At 42.2% G+C, this 14,146-nt stretch overlaps 1 protein-coding gene across 1 annotated transcript in view; it reads left to right on the top strand.

The window, feature by feature from the left end:
- The window catches only part of LOC132395275 (regulator of G-protein signaling 22-like), a 126,147-nt gene that overhangs the window by 79,478 nt on the left and 32,523 nt on the right, over nucleotides 1–14,146 (top strand). Inside the window, exons 18-20 of the mRNA XM_059971626.1 lie at nucleotides 403–565; nucleotides 1,979–2,137; nucleotides 14,039–14,107. Of these exons, the coding sequence (XP_059827609.1) occupies nucleotides 403–565; nucleotides 1,979–2,137; nucleotides 14,039–14,107 (391 nt within the window). The remainder of the gene's footprint in view (nucleotides 1–402; nucleotides 566–1,978; nucleotides 2,138–14,038; nucleotides 14,108–14,146) is intronic.

Raw genomic sequence — 14,146 nt, 5'->3', positions numbered from 1 at the left:
TTGATGTATTTACTGTATAATATCTATTATTAATTCTGATACAGTTTGTATTAACACAGTGCCGCTGATAAAAGTTAGAACGTTTAAAAAAGGTGGCACAGTAGTGTAGAGGTTAGCGCAATCACTTTACAACGCCAGTGGTCACTGATCGGGCTCAAATTCCTGCCGCTATCTGTTAGGATAGGACGTTCTACCTGTGACCATGTGGATTTCCTCCAGGTTCTCCAGTTTCCTCCCACATTCCAAAGATGCACAGGTTATGGTTGGCGAGGGGCAATCTATGTGGGCAACACTTGCAGGCTGCCCCCAGCACCATCCTCATTGATTTCATTTGATGCAGACTGTATGTTTCGAAGTACGTGTGACAAACACAGCTAATCTTTAATCTTTCCTTTCCCACAGCATAGATCTCAATTGCTGGTTGGACATTGAGAAATATAGAAAGATACCCAAAGATGAGAAGGAAAATAAAGCTAACAAGTCCAAAGAGATTATCAAAAAATATCTAAATCATAAGTATTTCTTCGGACCGAGCAGTCCAGCAACAAAATCACAACAGGAGGAGGTAATGGTCTGAATATTTAATGCAAAGTTGAGTTTTCATTTTGTGGTTTAGCATAGCTAAAAAGGGCAGCCTTTCCCTGTTGCCAAAGTTAGGATTTAAATTTAAGATTTTCTAACTTCCTCGACAGGTTCAAGATAAATTTGTTATTAGTAAATACTAATAAAAACCTGAATCAAGATGTACCTTCTTCCCTTTCTCCCTCCCCCCTTCTGAAACTCAAAGGTGGTGAAGCAATCAAAAATTAACATATGAATGGTAGACACAAAGAAATTATTTCCTTTAAGATAAACTGGGCTAAACGTCAAATGACCTTTTCGGGACCTACCTTAACAGTTTTCTGATAGAAAAGGCGTCAAAGGATGAAAAAAATTGAAGGTAAAATCAGCAATGAATGATAGAATTGGCTTGAATCATTAAATACAAGACCATAAGATATACGGTACTGTGCAAAAGTCTTAAGCACCATAGATTTTCCTCCATAGAGCCCTGATCTCAAAATCATTGAGGCTGTCTGTGATTACCTGGAGAAACAGAAGCAAGCAAGACAGCCAGAGTCTGCAGAACTGTGGCAAGTTCTCCAAGATGCTTGCAACAACCCACCAGCCAATTTTGTTCTAAAACAGCACGATATGTATCTAAGAGAATTGATGCAGTTTTAAAGGCACAGGCTAGTCACAACAGATATTGATTTGATTCAGTTTTTTTTTCCCCTGTTCACTGCTCTTTACAGCATTTTTTTAAATTTCAAAGTTTTTCATTTAATTATTTTTGAAAGCATCTTTGCTTTACAGAATATTTTATATGTGCTGAAGACCTCTACAAATTTCATTACACATGTGGTAATAATAAACCTGAATCAAGAACATAGCAGTTTCTACTTTAAGTATACCCTTGTCTTGGCTGTCACAGATGTCTGTGGCAATGAATTCCACAGGTTCAGCACCCTCTGGCTAAAGAATCTTGTTTACATAAAATCATTTGCTTACTTAGTAGCAGTTTGAAGGACACACTTGCGCATTTTCCTGCTTTAGAACAGAATCTTACCAAACGAATATACTGTAATATATAATGATGAGTTTATTAAAATTATTCATTTATGGAAGCATTAAGAGGCAACTCATCTTTACTAAATAACTTTGAATAATTTATTGTATTTAAAGTGTTAGGGATATAAATGGAGGGATAAATACACAGTTGACTCTTTCAATTTTAACATAAGAAAATCAAACACCAAACTGCCATAAATTCTGCCCCTTCCTTTCGATTCCCGATGAGGTGTCTTGGCTCAAAATGTCAACTGTTTATTCCTCTCCATAGATGCGGCTAAGTTGCTCCAGAATTCTGAGTGTGTTGCTCTGGATTTCCAGCATCTACAGAATCTCTGGTGCTTATAAATTTGGTTTTGTTTTCTAGGTGGTGATGCTGGCCGGAGGACGAGACAAGTTGCTGCATGATCAGTTGTCTTTACTGGTTGGGACTGAGCTACAAAATTATGCAAAGGCACGCTTGGAAAGAAAGTGGCTGCCCAAATACTTGGCTTCACCGGAGTTCCTTGAGAAGAACCACAAACAGGTACAGTAATCCTGGCTTGACCTTCTTCTTAAAGCAGGCTGTATCGAACGTAGAGCATTTGTAAACCTTGGCCAAACATGCAAATTAAACCTTTGACATATTTGGCATGCATCACTTGCAACGATAAAGCATTATTGGAAGAACATTGTTGGAAGAAAAATTAATTATATAGGTGATCAGTTAACCAAAAAAAGTCGCATGAACTATGTGTCAGTTTGTAAAGTAAATTATTTATCTATCATGTGTACATCAAAACGTACAGTGAAAAGCATTGTTTGTATCAACAACGAACAAAGTTCAGGGATATGCTGCGGGTAGCCATTAAGTTTCGCTGTGCTTCTGGTGCCATTTAGCATGCCAACAGCTTCCTAACCCGTACCTCTTCTGAATGTGGGTGGAAACTGGAGCACGCGGAGGAAACCCACATGTTGATGGAGAGAATATACAAATTCCTTACAGGCTGCAGTGAAATTGACTCCAGGTCAGATTCAGATTCACAAGTACATCAAAACATACAGTGAAATGCATCATCTGTGTTAACAACCAACACAACCTTCAAAGTCAAAGTAACATCCTTAGTAAAATCCTAAGGATATGCTAGGGGCAGCCTGGGAACATTACCACATATCCCATCGCCAACATAGCATCTTCTAAGATGGCGGTGTGTCCATTTCAACAGGATCCTACAACTAAGTGTATCTTTACCTTCCTACCCGCTTTCTGCAGAGACCACTCCTTCCATGATTTCCCCGCCCCTCCTGGCTGTCAGGTCAGCAAGAGCTGTTCTTTCCCGCACCATCAGGAAGGCAGAATAGGATTATTCACGACCATTTCTGTGACACCAGCGACACGAGATGCATGTAGCTGGGCATTCAGACAGAGTACAAATCCACCGGCGTGTCAACAATCATGACGCTTCTCTTCCTGATATGCTGAATGTCTTTTAGCTCAGTTTGACTCACAGAACGATGTGCTGGCAAGAAAGCTCACCCCCTTCACCCCACAAGGAGAAGGCATTCTGTCTCTCCACAGCTGATGTGAGAAAGACTCTAACCAGTGTCAACCCATGTAAAGCCACGAGACCCAATAGCATACCTGGTCAGTTAACTATGTATCCCAGTTAACTGAGGTTCTGACTGACATCTTCAACATCTCTCTGAAACAGTCCACTATTATCCCAGATAGAAGAGAGCGACATTAACTTTTGTTAATGACAACCTCCAGTGACACTGACCTCAACCAGAATGCTTTGAGTGGCTGATTATGGATTGCATTAAATCCCATCTTCCTGCTAGACTGGACCCTTTCCAGTTTGCTTATCACTCAAATCGGTCCACTGATGATGCCATAACCTCTACACTCCACTCCATCCTGTCCCACCTGGAAAATGGCATCTTACATGCCAAGATATTGTTTATCAACTTTACCTCAGTGTTTAGTACAATCATCCCTCAGAAGCTGATTGAATTGAATTTCGGTTTGTTGTCATTTAGAAACCACAACTGCAATGCGGTTAAAAAATGAAGCAACATTCCTCCAGAATGATATCACAAAAGCACACGACAGAACAGACTACACCAGAAAATCCAAATAACATTTGGCAATCTCCAAATCCAGAGTTCAGAGAGGCTGCTGCATATTATTATCGCGCTACCATCTTAGTGTGTTCCCCGGAAAGGAGCTCCAAAGCCACCAGACAAAACAAGTCTACCCAGACACATCAAGTCAGGAGACCAACTCTACCACCCAACAAACCAAAAACTAAAGCTACAAGACCTACACAAAACCACATAGTTACAACAGTGCAAACAATACCATAATTGATAAAAAAAACAGACCATGGGCACAATAAAAATAGTCCAAAGATGTTAAACGATTGTAAGCTCGAGAGAAACCACCACACAGTTTCCACAAGTCCTCAGGGTCCCGATAGACTCTTCACCCCATGCCGGTGGCAGAAGGGAATACCCCCGCTATGGACTTCCACGGCACCGCCGGACTCAGCCTCACAGACGCAGCACATAGTGAAAGTATCCCGACCGCAGCGGACTCCGAGTCTGTCGAACTTCCGAGCCTCCGACCATCCTCTCCGGCACATCCTCTGTTGAGCGCACTACGACGCCCCCACCACCGGCCACTGGCAACGCAACCCTGAGGACTGGGGGCCTGTTCTTCTCAGCAGAGACCCGGACCACGCAGCAGCAGCAACGAAGAAGGCCTTCTTGGAGATTTCCAGATGTTCCTCCGTGCTCCCACGTCCATTTTTCATCAGATTAGGATCGTGCACGGCACCCAGCTTGACAAATAACAGATATCAACTCCAGAGAGGCCGCTGCAAACTGCGTCGAGCTACCACCTTGAAGGAACAGCTGGTCACTCCTCACTGTACAGAAGCAACTCCTCTGTGGAGAGGACAAGCTGTTGGGTAAACTGTCCTTGTTGGGTCTCAACACTTCTTTCTGTAACTGGATCTTAGACTTCTTGGCAGAATGGCCACAGTCAGTCCATGTTGGCAGAAATATTTGTAACTCCATTACAATGAGCAGCTGTGCCCTCAGGGCTGGGTGCTCAGCCCACTGCTGTTCACGATGCTGACACATGACTGTACTGCTAGATCCAGCACAAACTGAATCATCGAGTTCGCTAATGACACAACAGCGTTTGGTCTCATCAATAACGATGAGGAGACAGCATACAGAGAAGAGGTAGGGTAGCTGGTACAATGGTGTGAGCACACCAACTTGAGTCTCACTGTGGACAAGACTAAAGAGATAATTGCAGACTTCAGGAAGGTGCAGGCTGGTCACTCCTCATTGTACAGAAACGGCTCCTCTGTGGAGAGAGTTAGGAGCTACGAGTTTATGGCAGTGTACATAATGGATAATCTTAACTGATCCCTCACACCACCTCTTTAGTCAAGAAAGCACTGCAACATTTCCACTTCCCATGGAGATTGAGGCAAGCGAGGCTCCCTGCTCCACCATTCTAACCAATTTGTACAGGAGCACTATTGAGAGTGTCCTGACTGGCTGCATCACTGGTACCGGGATTGCAACGCATCAAACCACAAGACCCTACAAAGGATTGTGAGGACTGCTGAGGGGGATTAACAGAGTCCCTATTCCACTCATCTAAGATACTTACCAGGAGTGCTGCATATGCATTGCAAATGATCTCTCTCATCTGCCCAACAGTGTCTTTGATCCCCTACCATCTGACAGGAGGTACCATAGCATTAGGACAAGCACTGTTAGGATGCAAAACAGCTTCTTCCCCTAGGCCGGGGGTCGGCAACCTGCGGCTCCCGAGCCATTTGTGGCTCTTTCACCTCTGTGCTGCGGCTCCCTGTGGCTTTGGGAAATAATTGGTCAGTATTTAATTAAAATGTATTTTATGTTAGTTTGTTAGCTTTTGAAATGTAATTCTAAATTTGAAGATTATGGTGATCTTGTACAATCTAAGTGTGGTGACACATTTCCTGGCACATCCGAAACGGCTCACAATTAGTCAGCATTCCGGCTAAGGGAGATAGCCTACGGGGGTTTGTGAGTACGCGTCTTTTGCAGCATCTGCGTCCATGGGGGCTGGGTTGAGGGAGGCTTAAAAGCAAGGCTGTTTAGTTCGAATAAAGTTATTCGACTGCAGTTTACTGACTGCGTGTGCACACCGCTACAACGTGTTTTTATCGCTATTAATATACGTCACCACTGCCAATACCTGACACCCGCCAGTGCGCGATTTCTTTAATTTTTCGATCCAAGGTAAGCCAACTATGGAGAATTCTAAAAAAAGAAAAGTGACTGAAGAAAACAGAACGTTTAATGATACGTGGACAGATTCATTTGTTTTCACTGTTGACGAGACTGGTTTACCGGTATGCTTAATATGCAATGAGAAACTAGCAAACAACAAAAAGTCAAATGTCGCAAGGCATTTCCAGAGTAAACACGCAGCCTTTGCTCAAAAATATCCGGATGGAGATGAGAGAAAAAAAGCCGTTTCGGAACTGATGCGGAAGGTTGATCTGAGCAAAAATCATTTCCAGAAATGGATGAAGTCTGGAAAATCAACGACATACGCCAGTTATATTGCCGCTCAGGAAATAGTCAGGCACGGGAAGCAGTTTACAGATGGTGAATATATAAAAGAATCTTTCATTAAGATTTCAGAACATCTATTCACGGACTTTAAAAACAAGAGTGAAATTGTGCAGAAAATCAGGGATATGCCCCTCTCTGCAAAGACTGTCAAAGACAGAACCATAAAAATGGCAGAAGACATCACAAGACAGCAAATTAAAGACATCAATTCAGCTGTGGCCTACTCGATTGCCTGTGACGAGTCTAAAGACAAAGGTGATATTGAACAAATAGCGTTGTTCTGCCGGTATGTAAACTCTGCCGGGCCACAGGAAGAACTGATTGAGTTGATACCTCTAAAAGACCAAACACGGGGGGAGGACATCTGTGAGGCTGTCTTGAATTGTTTAAGAGCCAAAGGAATAAAGACCACCCATCTGGTGTCAGTAGCTACTGATGGGGCGCCGAATATGACGGGAACGCACAAGGGATTTGTGGCTTTACTGCAGAAGTCGCTGGACAGAAAGCTGCTGACTTTTCACTGCATCTTGCACCAAGAGACACTGTGCGCTCAAACATTTCCTCCGGAATGCACAGAAGTAATGGATGTTGTCATTCAGATTGTCAATAAAATAATGGCAAAAAGTTTAAATCACCGTCAATTCCGTTTGTTACTGGACGAGATGGAAAGCGCATATTCTGATCTCCTGCTGCACAACAAAGTCCGGTGGCTGTCCAAAGGGGAGGTGCTGAAACGCTTTGTTGCGTGTCTGGAAGAAGTGAAAACTTTCCTGGGCAGCAAAGGGCTCACCTTTCCTGAGCTGGAACAGCCAGAGTGGCTGGAAAAGCTACACTTCATGGTAGACATGACAGCGCACCTGAACACGCTGAACACAGCTCTTCAACGGGGTAAGGACGTACAGCCCTGCACATGTTGGAGGATGTCTTGGCATTCGAGCGCAAGTTGACAGTGCTTGCCAGAGATTTACAGAAAGGCACATTGTCTCACTTCCCCAATTTGAGAGAGTTCAAACAAGGTCACGACATGATAAATTCGGAGTATTTACATTCTGCAATCATCGCAATGCAAACATCGTTTGGGAAACGCTTCTGTGAGTTCAGAGAGGAAAAAAACACATTATCCTTCCCGGTCACTCCCTTAAGCATCGATCCTTCCCTACTGAATACGACTGCATTGGCAGGTGTGAGTCAACCTGATCTTGAGATGGAACTGGCCGACATAGCCGACAAAGACATATGGGTGTCCAAGTTTAGACGCTTGACAGCAGACCTTGAAGATGTTGCCCGTCAGAAGGCCGTTCTTGCTCAGAATCACAAATGGAGTGATATTGAAAACCTTCCAAAACCGGACAAACTTGTGTTCGAAACATGGAATGCTATGCCCGACATTTATGTAAACATGAAAAAGTATGCGCTTGGAGTCCTGTCGATCTTTGGATCCACATATGTATGTGAGCAGGTGTTCTCCAACATGAACTTTATTAAAAACAAACATCGCGCACGCCTCACAGATGACAGCTTGCGATCCTGTGTAAAGATGAAGGTGACGTCATACAGCCCTGATGTGCAGACGCTGTGCGCTGAGGTCCAGGAGCAGAAATCCCATTAACCAAGTATGATAAATATTTTAATTGCCTATTATTTTATGTATATTCATATTTTTTCATTGTTCAGTGAAATAGTCCTTTTATTTTTCAGGCTGACAGCTGGCTGATGTTATTTTTGGTTTGCTGCTGGCGGCAAATTTAAGTTTGGCGTTTTTCGTAAATACAAGAAGGACTCAAATAGACGTTGAGTATTTTACTTAAAAGTAACCTTCAACCCAACGTCTTTTTTTCGGAGTTCAAAATGTTTTTGTTGCATGCAGAAATGTAATTTCGTTTTCTCTGCAGGAGTTCATCAATTTCATAAATGCAACACATTATAGTTTGTTTATACATAGCATAAAGGCAAAAAAAAAAGTTGTATGCAGTGTTATTTCATTTTAAATGTCAAACGGGTTTTGCGGCTCCCAGTGTTTTCTTTTCTGTGGGAAACGGGTCCAAGTGGCTCTTTCAGTGGTAAAGGTTGCTGACCCCTGCCCTAGGCCGTGAGATGACTGAACTCCCTGCCACCACATAGGTCTCACCACAAATGAAGCACCAGTAGTGTTATACTGTTTACTTCTTTACACGTGACGTAAACGTACTTTATTATTTGTGGCAATGTTACTTTATGTGTTGTGTGTGAGTTATACATACTGTGTTGTGCACCTTGGTTTGGAAGAAAGTTGTTTTGTTTGGCAATATCCATGTATGGTGCCTATAAGAAGTATTCAACCCCCTTGGAATTTCTCATGTTTTATTGTTTTACAACATTGAATCACAGGGGATTTAATTCAGATTTTTTGACACTGATCAACAGACAAGACTCTTTTGCTTCAAAGTGAAAACACATCTCTAAAAACTGGTCTAAATTTATTACAATTATTAAACACAAAATAATTGATTGCATAATTACTCACCCCCTTCAAATCAGTATTTAATAGATGCACCTTTGGTACCGATTACAGCCTTGAGTCTGTGTGGATCAGTCTCTATCAGCTTTGCACATCAGGACACTGAAATTTTTCCCCATTCTTCTCTACAAAACTGCTTGAGTTCTGTCGGATTGCATGGGGATCATGAGTGAACAGCTCTTTTCAAGTCCAGTCACAAATTCTCAATCAAGTTGAGGTCTGGACTCTGATATGGCCACTCCAGGACATTACTTGTTGTTGTTTTTATGCTATCCCTGTGTAGCGATGGCTTTATGCTTGGGGTCATTGTCTTGCTGGAAAACAAATCTTCTCCAAAGTCTCTTGCAGACTGTATCAGGTTTCCTTCCAGGATTTCCCTGTATTTTGCTGCATTCATTTTACTCTGTACCTTCCCAAGCCTTCCAGGGCCTGCTGCAGTGAAGCATCCCCACAGCATGATGCAGCCACCACCATGCTTCATGGTAGGGATGGGTGTTTTCATGATTTGTGGTGTTATGCCAAGCATAGGGTTCAGTCAGGTGGCTGAAAAGTTCACTTTTGGTCTCATCAGACCATAGAACCTTCTTTCAGTTGATGTCAGAGTCTCCCTCATGCCTTTTGCAAACTCCAGCCAAGATCTCATGTGAGTTTTTTTCAACAATGTTTTTCTCTTTGCCTCTCTGACTGCTATAGCACCTGGCTGACAGTTGTCTGCACAGCCTTTCCCATCTCAAATTTCTACAGAGCTTGTAACTCCCCCAGAGTTGACATAGGTCTCTTAGTGGCCTCCCTTGCCAGTCCCCTTCTAGCACAGACACTCAGGTTTTGAGGACAGCCTGCTCTAGGCAGATTTACAGTTGTGCCATCTTCTTTTCATTTCTTGATGATTGACTTAACTGTATTCCAAAGGACATTCAGTGACTTGGACTTGTTCTTGTATCTATCTCCCGACTTCTGCTTTTCAATAATTTTTTTGTGGAATTGCTTGGAGTGTTATTTTGTCTTTGTGGTATAGTTTTTGCCAGGACGCTGATTCAACAGATAAAGGTGTATTTTTACTACAATCAATTTAAACACCTTGACTGCACACAGGTGATCTCCATTTAACTAATTATGTGATTTCTGAAACCAGTTGGCTGCACCAGTGATGATTTAGTGTGTCATATTAAAGGGAGGTGAATACTTATATAATCAATTATTTTGTGTTTTATACTTGTAATTAATTTAGATCACTTTGTAGAGATCTGCTTTCACTTTAACACGAAAGAGTCTTTTTTTGGTAATCAGCGCCAAAAAAGCCAAATTAAATCCACTGTGATTCAATGTTGTAAAACAATAAAACATGGGATGAATGTTTTTTATAGGCACCATAATTACAATAGACTTAACATGAACTTGAACTTGATAGCATGCCCGCCATGCTTGGCAGAACAACACAGAACGCAACAAAGCACAACATCCCAAGCAACAAAACAACAGGTACAAAGCAAACCGCTTTCCTCCCTCCCACCCACCCACACACACATGTGTGGCTCCAACCCTGGGCCTCTAGACTCCAGTCTCCAACCTTTGGCCATCAAGCATTGCCTTCTGGACTTCCAATTGACTTTTGGGCTCCGACCTTCACTATCGTCTCCCCCCCACCGGACTAGCCGATGTTGGGGCACTGAACTCCAGGACAACTGACTCACCAGCCCTCACATCTTCTGCTCACATGGACATCCGATGGAGGTGTCGAACATAGACATGAAACTTTCAAATGTAAACAGCAAGTGCTGAAAATACTAAGCAGGTCAGGCATTTTCCTATGGAGAAAGCAGAATTAACATTCATGTTAATTACCTTTCATTAGAATTCATACGCTAGAAAGACACTGACCTGAAACGTTAACTCACCTGCTTTCCCCACAGATGCTGGTTAAACATCACAATTTTTATTTCAGATATGTAGCATCTTGATTTAATTATTAAAATAACTGTTAAATTTACAATTGAGTAAGGAAAATCATATGGCTACTGTAGAAACTGACGGACATGTGCTTAGTAGTTAGCACAATGCTTTACAGCACCAGCAATCACTGACCACAGCTGAATTCCGCTACCATCTGTCAGAAGTTTGTACATTCTCCCCGTGACCATGTGGGGTTCCTCCAGGTGCTTCTGTTTTCTCCCATATTCCAAAGACTTACAAGTTAGAGTTAGTAAATTGTGGTGATTCTATGTTGGTGCCAGTAGATTAGCAACACTTGTAGGCTGCCCCAGCACAATCCTCGCTGATTTAACTTGATTCAAACAATGCATTTCATTGTATGTTTCCATGCACAGGTGACAAATAAAGATAATCCTCCTTTAATATTTAAGTGGGATTGCACTAAAAAATAAAAGAGAAAATGGGTTTACATACAGAGGCATTTGGGTAAAACATTCAGCAAAGCATTCAGTAAGGAAAATATCTAGCTCTTATACCTGTGGCCAAAGTTGATTTTCCTCCCATAATGATTACAGAAGAAGGGAAGTGATGTAAATAATTCATTGGGCCGGACTGCACAGTGTTTATCAAATGTCGTATAGAGCTTCTGATTTACATTGTGGAATTCTAGCTGGATATTGGGGATAGGAACCTTGCTGATATTCATTGGGGCTAAGATTTTAATGCATATGTTATAATTTTATATGGAGAGTGAATTGTGATTGGTTCATTGATACAGTGGAGGTTAGTACTTCAAGTCAAGTCACTTTTATTGTCATTTCGACCATAACTGCTGGTACAGTGCATAGTAAAAATGAGACAATGTTTTTCAGGACCATGGTGTTACATGACACAGTACAAAAACTAGACTGAACTACATAAAAAACACAGAGAGAAAAAAAAAACACACAACTACACTAGACTACAGACCTACTCAGGACTGCATAAAGTGCACAAAACAGTGCAGGCATTACAATGAATAATAAACAGGACAATAGGGCAAGTTGTCAGTCCAGGTTCTGGGTATTAAGGAGTCTGATAGCTTGGGGGAAGAAACTATTACATGGTCTGGCCGTGAGAGCCCAAATGCTTTGGTGCCTTTTCCCAGATGACAGGAGGGAGAAGAGATTGTGTGAGGGGTGTGTAGGGTCCTTCATAATGCTGTTTGCTTTGCGGATGCAGCGTGTAGTGTAAATGTCTGTGATGGCGGGAAGAGAATGATGATCTTCTCAGCTGACCTCACTATCCGCTGCAGGGTCCAATGATCTGAGATGGTGCAATTTCTGAACCAGGCAGTGATGCAGCCACTCAGGATGCTCTCAATACAAACCCTGTAGAATGTGATGAGGATGGGGGTGGGAGATGGACTTTCCTCAGCCTTTGCAGAAAGTAGAGACGCTGCTGAGACTTTGCTATGGAGCTGGTGTTGAGGGACCAGGTGAGATTCTCTGCCAGGTGAACACCAAGAAATTTGGTGCTCTTAACGATCTCTACCGAGGAGCCGTCGATGTTCAGCGGGGAGTGGTCGCTTGAATTGTAAGCGAGAAATTTGGAGGATTATCTTTCATGGCACATTTGATTGGATTAAGAAATGCACTTCGAGTCATGGAATTATAGAGCATGGAATGAGGCTTTTTGGCTTTACATGCTGCCTTTCTAAGCTAGTCATTTTCTTTCTGTGAAGCAAGGGCAAGAGCCACTTATATAACTCTTTCAAAGAGCTGGCATAGACAGGCTGGGCTGAGTGTCCTCCTACTGTGACTACTCCAAGTGAAGTTCAAGTTTATTGTCATTTCAACCTTATACATGTATACCGCCAAACAAAGCAACTTTCCTCCAGACCAAGGTGCACAACACAGTACACATTCCTCACTCTATTACATAGAGTAATATTAACACAAATAAATTAACATATACTGGGTCTATTTATGAACTCTCTTCTCTCTGCTGTCATCAGGTAGAAGGGACAAGTGCCTCATACCTCATGCCACCAGGTTCAAGAGCAGTTACTACCCCTCAACCATCAGGCTCTTGAATAGAAGGGGGTAACTATGCTCACTTGCCCATCATTGAAATGTTCCCACAACCAATGATATCTCTTTAAGGACTCTTTATCTCATGTTCTCATTATTTTTTGAACAGTTTGTTCTCTTCTACACTCTGGTTGATCTTTCACTGATCCTGTATTGATTTGTTGAGTATGTCCACAGGAAAATGAATCCCAGGGTTGTACATGGTGAAACAGATGTACGTTGATACTGTAATAGAATTTACTTTGAACTTTGACACGAGTCAAAAAGTAAACAATAAAATGCTACGAGCGCTTCATACATGATGAGAACTGGGTGGTGCAGGGAGTTCAGTTGTCTCACGGCCGAAGGGAAGAAGCTGTTTCCCATTCTAATGTCCTAATGCTATGGTACCTGCTGCCTGATGGTAGAGGGCAAAGAGGTAGCTGGATGGGAGGGATTATTGACAATGCAAAGGGCCCTGTGTATGGTCATGCACTTTGGTAGAAGGAATAAAGTCATAGACTATTTTCTAAATGGGGAGAGAATTTGGAAATTAGAGGTGCAAAGGGACTTGAGAGTTCTAATGTAAGGTATCCTTGGAGGTTGAGTTAGTAGTAAAGAAGGCAAATGCAATGTTAGCATTCATTTCAAGAGGACTAGAATACAAGAGCAGGGATGTGATGCTGCAGTATTAGTCAGATTGTGTTTGGAATATTGTGAACCGTTTTGGGCCCCATATCTGAGGAAGGATGAGCTGGTGATGGAGAGAGTCCAGAGAAGGCTTACAAAAATTGATCCTGGGGTGGAAAGGGTTAACGTATGAGGAATATTTGATGGTTCTCTCTAAGTTTGAGGGGAAAATCTCACTGCAACTTATTGAGTATTGAAAGGCCTAGAATAAGTGGACGTGGAGAGGATGTTTCCAGGAGTGGGAGAGTAGAGGGCCAGAGGACACAGCATCAGAAGGATGTCCCTTCAGAACAGAGATGAGGAAAAATTTCTTCAGCCAGAGGGTGGTGAATCTGTGGAATCTATTGCCACAGACAACCGTGGAGGTCAAGTTATTGGGTAAATTTAAAGCAAAGATTGATAGGTTCTTGATTAGTTACAGCATCAAAGTTTATGGGGAAAAGGCAGGAGAATGGGGTTGAAAGGGAATAAAAAAATCCACCATGACCAGATGGGCTGAATGGCCTAACTTTGATCCTGTCTTATGCGCTAAAAACAGTGTAAATAGGGTTTAGAAAAAAATGCATCTAATCTTTTTTAAGATTCTGTTGTAAATACATATCCTGAAGTTTTATTTTTGGTGTCTAAACTATAGATACAGATGGAAGATGTTGTAGAGGACCAGATGTTAATCAAAAGTAAGAAGAAGCGGGAATTAATGAAGGTGAGCTCTTGTACCTGAAAAGCAATATGTGGTACATCA

Source organism: Hypanus sabinus, chromosome 1 (assembly GCF_030144855.1).
Source record: "Hypanus sabinus isolate sHypSab1 chromosome 1, sHypSab1.hap1, whole genome shotgun sequence".
In the NCBI taxonomy this organism is placed as follows: domain Eukaryota; kingdom Metazoa; phylum Chordata; class Chondrichthyes; order Myliobatiformes; family Dasyatidae; genus Hypanus; species Hypanus sabinus.
This window is presented reverse-complemented; position numbering and strand designations above follow the sequence as displayed.